We start from the raw sequence: 11,480 nt of genomic DNA on the forward strand, positions 1-11,480 counted from the left end.
CCCACTCCCTTAGCACCTCTCCCCCTACTCTTTCCCTTTTGCTCAAACCCCCTACTGTAACTGAGCAAAAGCCAAACTGACATTGAGTGTTTGCAGCAAAGTAAGAGTTTGTTGCAGGGCACCAATCAAGGGAGTGGGAGACAAGTCTGACACCCACTGCAATTGGGTCTTTGAGTTGTGGGGTTTTAGAGGGGAGGAACAAAGAAGCTGGGGTTAATCATCTGGTGACATTTCATAATCATAGTTTCAGGAATAAGGATGCCTATGATTTATGAGTCTCTGGTCTGGTGGTCCATGACCAGGAAAAATCGACTGTATAGTAATTTAATCATTAAAACAAAAATATTTTTAAACTATAGGAGATTTTCAGACAGACTAGAAAAAATTCCTAATTTCAACAGTTGGGAGTCACAGAGGTGCTGATGGTAAGAGCAGCTGTTTCATGTCATTTTACCAATGGTGTTAAATGTGAACGTGGAGACCTAATTCAAAAATAGAACTTGGAATAATTAGCCCCGGGACAGCCCTGGTGTTCCAGTGGTAAAGAATCCGCCGTACAATGCAGGGGATGCGGGTTCAATCCCTGGTCAGGGAACTAAGATCCCGCGTGCCAAAATTACTGAGCCCGTGCGCCTCAATGAAGATCCCATGCATGCCACAACTAAAGACCTGATGCAGCCAAAAATAAAGTAAATAAATAATAATTTAAAAAAAGAATAATTAGTCCCTTTTGAACTACAAAACCTGGCAGCTCATATTTACAAGACAGGATCTGAAGAAGCATGTGTCCTTGCAGGTCAGCAGGGACTATGGGGCCCACATCCCAACCAACCACCTATTGAAAAGGACACTTGTAAATACTGTCAATGGAAGAGAAACTGGAAAAAAGCGTCTCCCATCTTATGAAGAAAAACCAAGTTATTTCAAATAACTCACAGATTTTCCCCATTTCAACAGTAACACTTGGACCATTGACTGAAAAATCACAAGCATTCCTCCTGCTCTGTGATACCATCCCTGTAAATTTAATAGAAAAAGACTTACTAAACTACACACTGCTAATTATCCTATGGGTAAAAGGAGAAATTACAAGGGAAATTTAAAAAACATAAATATTTTGAACTAGATGAAGATAAAAATGCTACATATAAAAATTGATGTAGGAACTCCCCTGGTGGTGCAGTGGTTAAGACTCCACACCCCCAATGCAGGGAGCCCAGGTTCGATCCCTGGTCAGGGAACTAGATCTCACATGCATGCCACAACTAAGAGTTCACATGCCACAACTAAGGAGCCCGCGAGCTGCAACTAAGGAGCCTGCCTGTCGCAACTAAGACCTGGTGCAACCAAATAAATAAATATTTTTTAAAAATCCCCAAATCTACAAAGCCATTATCACTCATCTATATAGATATAAAATACATTAACAAAATATCAGAAAACTGTCTTGGCAACATACACAAAGGATTATACAACGTGATCTGGGGGATTTGTCCCAGGAAATGCAAGGTTGGCTTAACATCTGAATATCAATTAATGGAATAAACCATATAGTAAAATAAAAGACAATAAGACCCCCTCACACAGCCACACGATTATTATCTCAATAAATGGAAAAAACTGGAATGGAGAGTGTAGAAATAGACAAACACAAATACATTCAAGTGGTTTTTGAAAAGGGAACAAAGGAAAAGGAATGGAGAAAGAAGTCTTTTCAACAAATGGGCTTTAAAAAGTGATCCAGGGACTTCCCTGGTGGTCCAGTGGTTAAGACGCCACGTTCCCAGGGACTTCCCTGGTGGCGCAGTGGTTAAGAATCCACCTGCCAATGCAGGGGACATGGGGTCAAGCCCTGGTCCAAGAAGATCCCACATGCCATGGTGCAACTAAGCCCGTGTGCCATAACTACTGAGCCTGCATTCTAGAGCCCATGAGCCATAACTACTGAGCCTGTGTGCCACAGCTACTGAAGCTGGTGCACCTACAGCCTATGCTCCACAACAAGAGAAACCACCACAATGAGAAGCCCCCACACCGCAATGAAGAGTAGCCCCCACTAGCCACAACTAGAGAAAGCCTGCACGCAGCACTGAAGACCTAATGAAGACAAAAATATAAATAAATAAATACATTTATTTAAAAAAAAAGAAAAAAGACTCCATGCTCCCAATGCAGGGGCTCCGGTAGGGGAATTAAGATCCCACATACCGGAAGTGCGCCTGCGCACTGCAACTAGAGAAGCCCGTACGCCACAGTGAGGACCCAGTGAGACAAAATAAAATTAATTAATTTTAAAAAAATGCTAAGAGATAGTAAAATAGGTAATAAATTATGTATCCTGTTTATAAAATAAATAAAGAAACAATAAAAAAGTGGCCTAGGGAATTCCCTGGTGGTCCAGTGGTTAGGGCTCCATTTCCACTGCAGGGGGCATGGGTTTGATACCTGGTAGGGGAACTAAGATCCCGCAAACTGTGCAGCACAGCCAAAAAAAAAGTGATCCAGACACACATCTTATACCTTTTACAAATATTTTCTCAAAACTATAAAACACCTCGAAGATAACATAGGAGACAATGTAAGTTACCTTGGGTTTAGCAATCACTTTTTAGATGCAACACCAAAAACACAATCCATGAAAGAAAAACTTAGTAATCTGGACTTGACTAAAATTTAAAATTTCTGCTCTGCAAGACACTGTTAAAAGAATATGAAGAGGGACTTCCCTGGTGGTCCAGTGATAAAGAATCTGCCTTCCAATGCAGGGGACATGGGTTCGATCCCTGGTCGGGGAACTAAGATCCCACATGCCACGGGGCAACTAAGCCCGCACACCACAACTGAGCTCACACACCTCAACGAGAGAGCCCGTGTGCTGCAAACTACAGAGCCCATGCACCCTGGATCCCGCATGCCACAACTAGACAGAGAAAACCCACACACCACAACTAGAGAGAAGCCTATGCACCACAATGAAGAACGTGCACGCCACCACAAAGGATCCCACGTGCTGCAACTAAGACCTGATGCAGCCAAAAAAAAAAAAAAAAAAAGCTAGCCATCAAAAACTTATTAAAAAAAAGAAGAATATGAAGATATTCATCATATATTATTAGGGAACTGCAAGTGAAAGCAACAACAATATACTATTACTACACACCTATGTGAATGGCAAAAGTCCAAAACACTGACATCAAATGCTGATGAGGATATGGAGCAACAGGAACACTCACCCACTGCTGGTGGGAGTGCAGAATGACAGCCACTTTGGAAGAGAGTTTCTTACAAAACTAAACATACTCTTACTATATGACCCAGTAAATCATGCTCCTTGGCTTGAACCCAAACAAACTGAAAACTTATAACCACACATAATGCAGGTTTATTGATAAGTGCCAAAACTCGGAAGCAATCAAGATGTCCCTCAGTCAGTGAATGGATAAACAAACTGTGGTATAGCCATACAATGGAATGTTATTCAGTAATACCTTATACACAAATCTTCATTGGAGCTTTATCTGTAACAGCCAAAAATTGGAAACAACCCAAACATCCACTAACAGGTGAATAGATAAAAAACAAATGTGGTATATCTATACAATGGAATAATTCTCAACAATACAAACGAACAACTGATACATGCAACAAGATGGATTAATCTCAAAATAGTTATAGTTAGTGAAAAATGCCAGAGTCCCACTTCCCAGAAAGTATATACCATAGGATTCTGTTTATATGAAATACTAGAAAGTGCTTGCTATTACTTGTGAATTGTGAGAAAGGGGGTTAGAAAGGACTGGAAGGAAAGGATTATAAAGGGACACAAGGAATATTTAGGTTGTGTGGGATATCTCCATTATCTTGGTTGTGTGGTCTCATCAGTATATACACACATGGTGAAACATAACACGTTTTACACTTTACATATATTCATTTTATTTCATGTCACAATACCTCAATAAAGATGTTAAGAACTCAATGTTCCCCATAAAAATCCATATTTACCATTCCTCTTGGAAAGTCACATCTGGCAACTGTTCTGGTTCAACCATATCCCTCTCCCCACAATTTAGGGGGATAAGCCCTTCCTCAATATCAGCAAAAACTGGAGAGCAATGAAGTCCACATCCATTACTGTCACTAGGAATGTTGGCTGGGTCAGACAAGCCCGATCCCTGGATCTCCCTTTTGTCAGTGCTGGGGTTCCTACCTGTGCCTGTGATGGCCATAACATCAACAGCCGAGGGAGGTACAGAAATCTGCAAACCTTTAGATTATCTACTGTGACAGTGCGTTGGCTACAGGAGACTCAGATATCTGAAGGTCCTTAGAATTTCTGTACCATTCATGCCATACAGCCAAAATCACATGGACATTTACAGATGCCTCCGTTAGAATAGGCACACATCCTCTCACTAGCCACAGTCATCCCCACTCCATTATCTCAGCGTTTCTATACCAACTATGATTCCCATATTGCCCTAAAAGGCTAAAGCCTTCCAGTCAATGATACTTGCCTATGGGATTCTGGACATCAAGGACTGGCTCCTGTACAGGTCCAGGAGACAGAAATCCCTCAAAAGTGATGGGGAATATGGGACATTCCCTAGGAACAAAGGACCCAATTCATGTTGCTTCCACAAGCACTGGAGATTTCCACACCAACTGTGCCCTCCTCAGAATGAACTCTGGGCTCACAGGAAATCCTGACTTCTAAGCCACAGGATTAGGTGCACAAAGCTCTTCAGTCTTTTCTAGCAAGCCTTGGGCAACAATGCAAACTAGGCCAAACTAGACTGAGAGGTGTTCTCTGCCATCCTACTGTTCCTTCTGAGGCACATAAAGTTGGTGCCAACAAAAGGTGTTCCTCCCTTCAGGCTGGCGAAACCCAATTTTTTCTCAATCCATTAGACACAATGAACTGACCTCCCAAGAGTAAAAACTGCCACAGCAGGCCTTTATCACTGCACAAACCAGAGTAGCATGGGGCAGGGAGTTCCAAACTTGGGTGACTTGAAAGCAGGATAAATAAGTCACAGCTATCATGTTACAGTCAACATTGTCAAGGAAATCTTATCTGGTAATCACCAGCAGATTCCAGTTCATATCCTTTCAGCCAGAGATAGATCATTGTCACTCAGAACCCCGTCATGGGGAAGGAAATGAGGATCTTCAATACACTCAGAACATTCACAATCCCCTAGAGGGATCAGGAGAGACAGCACAGGGCTCCACCTTTCCTGAGCATATTGGAGTAACTGACAGACACTGTGGGAACTTAACAGCAATGAGATGGCTTCCACCATAGGCACTGGCAGTGATATAACTGTCAAGAGCCCTGGACAGTTGAGGAAGTGCAATGCACCTCATGAGAGCTTCTCACCTATGTGGTACTTGCTGGGAATCTCCCCAGGGTGGACGTACGATTGTACAAGGTTGACCTGCTGGCTCCCTCACAAAGGGCACTCACAGAGCTCTTCTCTGGTGTGAGTCCTAATACCTTGAATAAGAATACAGCACATTTTCTGCATTCATAAGGCCTTTCTCTAGTATGAACTTTCTGGCTGCTAAACAAGTGTAACAGATGCAGCTAAAGGGCCACCAAAGATGTTGCATTCATGAGGCCCTTCACCAGTGTGAACTTTCTGGTGCCGAACAAGATGGGAGTTTCTGCTATAGGCTTTCCCACATTCACTGCACATGTAAGGCTTCTCTCCAGTGTGAACCCTCTGGTGAAGGATGAGGCTAGAGTTGCGGCTAAAGAATTTCCCACATTCACTGCACTCATAAGGCCTCGCTCCAGTGTGGACTTTCTTGTGCTGAACAAGGTGGGAGCTACTAATGTAGGCTTTCCCACATTCACTACACACATAAGGCCTTGCCCCACTGTGAACCCTCTGGTGTAGAATGAGGCTGGAGTTGTGGCTAAAGCATTTCCCACATTCACTGCACTCAAAAGGCTTCGCTCCAGTGTGAATTCTCTGATGCACAATGAGGTTGTAGCTATGGCTAAAGAATTTTCCACATTTGCTACACTCATAAGGCCTTTCTCCGGTGTGGATTTTCTGGTGCTGTACTAGTGTGTCTTTACGGCTGAAGGCCTTTCCACACTCGCTGCACTCATAAGGCCTTGCTCCAGTGTGAATTATCTGGTGCTGAACAAGTGTGTCTTTGCAGCCAAAAGCCTTCCCACATTTGCCACACACATAAGACCTTGCTCCTGTGTGGACTCTCCTATGTTTAATGAGGCTGGAGTTATGGCTAAAGAATTTTCCACATTCTATGCACTCATAAGGCCTTGCCCCAGTGTGAATTCTCCAGTGCTCAATAAGGTGAGAGCTTTGGCTAAAGAATTTCCCACATTCACTGCACTCATAAGGCCTTTCTCCAGTGTGAACTCTCTGGTGCTGCACAAGGTGGGAGCTTCTGCTGTAGGCTTTTCCACATTCACTGCAGTCATAAGATCTTTCTCCAGTGTGAACTCTCTGGTGCTGAACAAGCGTGTTTTTGCGGCTAAAAGCTTTTCCACATTCGCCACACTCATAAGGCCTTTCTCCAGTATGAATTCTTTGGTGCTGAACAAGGTGGGAGCTTCTGCTGTAAGCTTTTCCACATTCACTGCATGTATACTGTCGTTTTCCAGTGTGAAATTTCTGGTGGGTTTTTAGGTGAGACAGGTGAATGAAGGCCTTTCTACACTCCTTACACACATGTGAAATTTCTCCACTATGAATTTTATTGTGATGAATAAGAGCCGATTTCTCCTTGGACAGATCTCCACATGGTAGGCACCTAAGAGCTTGCACTTCAGCCTGAGTTATCTGGTTGTCAAGGAGAGTGAAGGTGTTCAGGAAGGCTTTCCCATTGTCACTGCAATTGAGAAGCATCAGTTCATCATGGTCTCCCTGGTGTCGCCCGAGTCTGGAGCTTTGCGGAAAGGGCTCCATGAACTCAGCCCTTCTGCATGGACTCGTTCCATTGTGAGTACTTTGGTGCTGGAAGAGGCCAGAGCTATCTGGCAAGTCCATCCCTTCCTCTCTGCAAGTAAAAGGTCTCCCTAACATGTGGACAGCACAGTTCTTCACAAGTAAGGCCCCATCATCATCCCTTCTGATGGGATTCTTCCCACTATATTGCTTCTGAGGCTGATAAAAGTTTTCACTGAACAGGAATCCTCGCCCACAGGGGTCACATGTGTACTGTTTCTGTGCAGGGCATGATCTCTGGTGTTCAGCCAGGTGCAAAATGTCTTTCAAGAGTGGGTCACATATCTCACATGGGTGGGCTTTCAGGATAAATGGACATGACTCAGGAGTCCTGACCTCTGATACTCCTACAAAAATGCTCTGCTCAGAAGGGGCCTCCTCATTGTCTGATTCACACCAACAACCTGAAAGCAAAGAAATGCTAGTGAAGGACATGTTGACTTTGGTGGGAAGCAGCAACTCCATCACATATGCATGTGTGACACACCAATGAATGAGTCCACTGGCTTTTGGCAGGATGAGGGAGCCAGGATCAGGGTGAGGAAGCATCCATTGTCAGTCCTGGGCCTCTAAACGTCACAGTATGGAGGAACTCTAATGCTGGGTTAAGACACAATGATGGTGGACAGTACCAGAAGTAAAGGCAAGGTCTCCAACTCACTCCTCTACAAAAGGGTTTCAGCAGGGCCTCAGCTGCTGGTGTCAGGTGAGCTCTGTGCAGAAGGCTGTGTCCAAGCCCAGGAAAATCTGATTGCAAGTAAGTAGCTGGTTCTTAAGGACTACATACGGATATGTGCACAACTCATGACACATTATAGTAGCCAATGTTGCAGAGCAATATGGACGGAGAAGAGGAGAATGAGTGAGAAACACAGAGGCCAGAGAGGTGGGGAAACAACAAAGGGATGGAAGACAGAAGAGAAACGTCAAGTGCCAAGAATGGGGAAGGAAAGGGAGAAGTGAGGTACTGCTATGTGCCTTGGCAAGAAAACACTGGTGAACACAAAGCAGGTTCAGTATGATGTGAACTCAGCCCTAAGATGGCTCTCTTTCAGCTCCCATGCAGCAGGGCCAGGCCCTCTCTGGCCTCTCTCACTGTGGCTGGAGTCAGGGCTCCCTGTCAGGCACCCGGGGCTTCCTGCCCCTCTCCACCTGGGCAACTACATGGGATCCGGAAGATGGAAGTTGTAAAAAAAACAAAACAAAACATAGGGGAAACTAACACAACATTATGAATTAACTATACTGCAAGAAAAAACAAAACAAAACATAGAGCAGATGAGTGACCTAGAAAGACCCATCCCACAAAAAATAGAAAATGTTAAAAAAAAAAGACAAAAAAACCCGAAGGAGGATTCGGCGGAACATCCCTTTGTCTTCCACAAGCAGTGACCATGTCAGTACCTACAATTCCTGGCATAGTCATGCACCAGGAAATCTCAGCCAGAAGATGGGGGCAGAACATGGACACAGAGGCATTATGGACATGGAAGTGCCCAAGCCAGACAGAATCTGTGAAGCAGACTGAAAGAGCCCTGAACTCCTAACCCAATCCTGAAAGGTTTGGGGCATAGGTGTCGGGACTGCTCAGCGAGGGAAGGGACACCACACATGGCCCAGCCTTGGCACCCACAGCACCTACTCTGGGAAAGAAAGAACGGAAGGAGAATAATCACTGATCTGGCTAGACTGAAAGAGCTGCCCCAAGGGAAGTGGGGAGAAAGCAAACCCCAAGACACTGGAGCGGGCATGAGGGCCTGTGAAAGGCAGCCTCTCCGATGGTCCCCAAGAATGCCTACCTCCCAGTATTTCCACCCCTGTGTAGGCCGCTTCCCTTGACCATAGGCTGGACTGATTGACCCATTTCTAAGGAACAGAACAGGGCAAAAATGATGGGATCATTTTCTACATGTCAGGTTAGAAAAAGACCAGCCATCATCCTGGACGTTCTCTCTTGCACACTTGCTCAGAGAAGGCACTTTCCACGTTATGAGGTGCACTACAGAAAGGCCACCATGACAAGGAACCGAGGGAGGCCTCTGACCAACAGCCAGTGAGGAACTAACGCTCACAGTTCAACAAGCCGCAAGAAATTACATCTTGGAAACACAAAACATGAGTGAGTTTGTAAGTGGATTCTTCCCGAGGATGGCCTTCAGATGAGAACACAGGTTTGGCTGACAGCTTGACTGAAACCTCATGAGAGACCCTGAGACAAAAGCACCCAGGTAAGCTGTGATGAGCGAGGTTCCTGATACACTGAAAGTTACATAACGCATTTTAATTGTTTTAAGTCACTAACTTTTGGAGTAATTTGCCATGTACCAATAGATAACTGAAACAGGGACTTACCCAGCGAGGCCACAAGTGCAAAGTTCTCCAGCATCACATCACGGTACAGGAGTCTCTGAACTTCCTCAAGGAGCTCCCACTCCTCCCGGGAGAAGTACACAAGTACATCCTCAAAGGTCACACAGCCCTGCCACGAAGGGGACAGTTGAGCTCACAGACAACAGGACTTCCCAGTCTACCCATTAACCTACCCACCCCCTGGTCCCTATCCTCCCCAGCTGCCCAATTCAGAGGGGATACTAGACCTTAACACCACTATTGCCTGCTCTCTCCTGTCTCTCTGATCGCTGTGTGCAGCCCAGAACAGAACCAGGCATCTGATCAGATATATTAATATATTATGGAAGCTATGGGCCTTGCATGAGGGGCACCAAACACTCTCCGGCTGGCATCCTCCAGAACATGCCTCCCAGACACAACTTTGAGGCCATCAGTCCACACTCCTCCGAACATGTATATCACTCTGAACCACCTTCGTCATATCGGGACCACACCCCATTAACACTGACAACCTTCTGATCCACACCATATGCACCTCCAAGGCAACCTCCACTCCTGAAGCCACTCTGCATACAGTATCCAGGAAGTACTCATATGTCTTTATGACAGGCACCACTGCCACCCAGGTGCCTAAGGACTCCCAACTCAACCTTACCTCCAAGCATTTACACATGCTGTTCCTGGGTCTAATACACTCTTCCAGTCCTCATCCTATTGGTTGCAAGAAGCAGGAACCTCTTCATATAACTCTCGATCTAAATTTAGGATGCTGGGCTAGAAAGGACCCCTCCGTTAAAGCCCCCAGACTCAAGTGCAGGAGGCAGGGCAGGTGAAGAGTCCCAGAATCTCACTATGTCTCATCAGAAAATCTCCAACGACCCTAGTTTAAAAACATACAAAATCCATACACCTCTCTAACGTCCACTGCTACCACTCTGGTACACCCACCATCAACACTCACCTGGACTATTGCTGTAGACTCCATCCTGGTCTCCCTGCCCACCCTCAGGCTTCCCCAATCTTTCCACTCTGCTACAAGAGGAAGGCTGTTAACACCTATGTCAGATCACCTCCCTTCTCTGTTACAAACCTTCCATGGCTCCCGCCACCACCAGAAAAGAGGCCCAGCTCCTCAGGCTGCCATTCTAGGCCTGATTCCTGACTGCCTGCTCTCTATTCTCACCAAACATAACATAAACCTGCGGTTTCCTGAACACTCCTAATTCATTCTCACCTCCAAGTGTTCGTACCAGTTGGCTCCTGGGCCTTGGAAGCCATTTCACGCCTCACCCCATCAACACTGGGAATGGGAACCTCGCCACATATCCACCGTCAAGGACCGCCCTTCACCGCCTTTATACTCAAGAGAAGGGAACGATGAAGGTGAAGTGCTGAAAGCTCTAGAACACACCATCTCCTACACCTGAAGCGGTGAGGGTTTGAGGGACCCTCCACTCACCTGAGCTCGGTCCATAAGCGCCGCGGCCGCCATGGGATCCTCTGAGCAGAACCGGGTCGAGAAACTGGCGACTTGAGCGGGCTCTGCGGGAGCAGCCGAACCCCCACCCCACACTGGGCGGAGTGGCCTCGGGACGACTGTCGGACTCAGAGCCCCAGGCTCCCCCTTGTAAAAAGGCGCTCAGGCTCAGGGTGCCGCCTCCGGAAGCGGACGAGGACGGAGGGCGGGTGCGAAGGCCCCGGGAAGAGCGCAGCCCCGGCTGACACCTCCGCGCAAGGCGGCCCGTAACACGACGGGGACCATGGATCCTAACAACGGCGCGGAGGGAGGTCCTATCCTTTCTACTGTCCTTCCCTGTTAGCTTCCGAAGAGCCGCACGGAAGGCGGACCCCAGCCTGGCCTCCCAGCCTCCACAGCCACTCTAGACAGCCCTGGCGCAAGCAAAAGACGTCACGGCCGCGACGCCGGAAGTCCCGCCTCTACCGGCAGGGGCGTCAGGAAACGCCCATCTTCCGGACTGTCATTGGCGCAGCGCGGATGCGCTGGGCACAGACTTCTGGGTAAAGGAGTTTGTGTCCTCATACCAACTAGGTAAGGGACCCCTTTCCGGCTCTCCACGACAGCGGTGCGGAGTCTGGTGAAGGGAGAAAGATCGGGGAGGAATTTGGTCGCAGAGGGCCAGA

General features: G+C 46.6%; 1 protein-coding gene across 1 annotated transcript; it reads right to left on the reverse strand.

The window, feature by feature from the left end:
- Positions 1-5,447: 5,447 nt before the first annotated feature.
- On the reverse strand, positions 5,448-11,218 carry LOC114887970 (zinc finger protein 304-like). The gene is made up of 3 exons (XM_029209793.1): positions 10,798-11,218; positions 9,339-9,465; positions 5,448-7,390 (listed from the first exon to the last, which is right to left on the reverse strand). The coding sequence occupies exons 1-3, from the start codon at positions 10,828-10,830 to the stop codon at positions 5,568-5,570; spliced, it is 1,983 nt and encodes a 660-aa protein (XP_029065626.1). The 5' UTR covers positions 10,831-11,218; the 3' UTR covers positions 5,448-5,567.
- Positions 11,219-11,480: the final 262 nt, after the last annotated feature.

This window comes from Monodon monoceros, unplaced genomic scaffold (genome assembly GCF_005190385.1).
Source record: "Monodon monoceros isolate NGI ecotype Baffin Bay Population unplaced genomic scaffold, NGI_Narwhal_1 Super_Scaffold_10, whole genome shotgun sequence".
Classification (NCBI taxonomy): domain Eukaryota; kingdom Metazoa; phylum Chordata; class Mammalia; order Artiodactyla; family Monodontidae; genus Monodon; species Monodon monoceros.

Bases quoted from the DNA above. Each gene is read 5' to 3' on its own strand.
- LOC114887970 (XM_029209793.1), bottom strand. From the start codon at position 10,830: ATGGCGGCCGCGGCGCTTATGGACCGAGCTCAG. The intron at 9,466-10,797 runs GTGAGTGGAGGG...CCTTCGTGGCAG, and splicing joins CGCTTATGGACCGAGCTCAG to GGCTGTGTGACCTTTGAGGA. The intron at 7,391-9,338 runs GTAAGTCCCTGT...CTTTGCTTTCAG, and splicing joins TGCACTTGTGGCCTCGCTGG to GTTGTTGGTGTGAATCAGAC.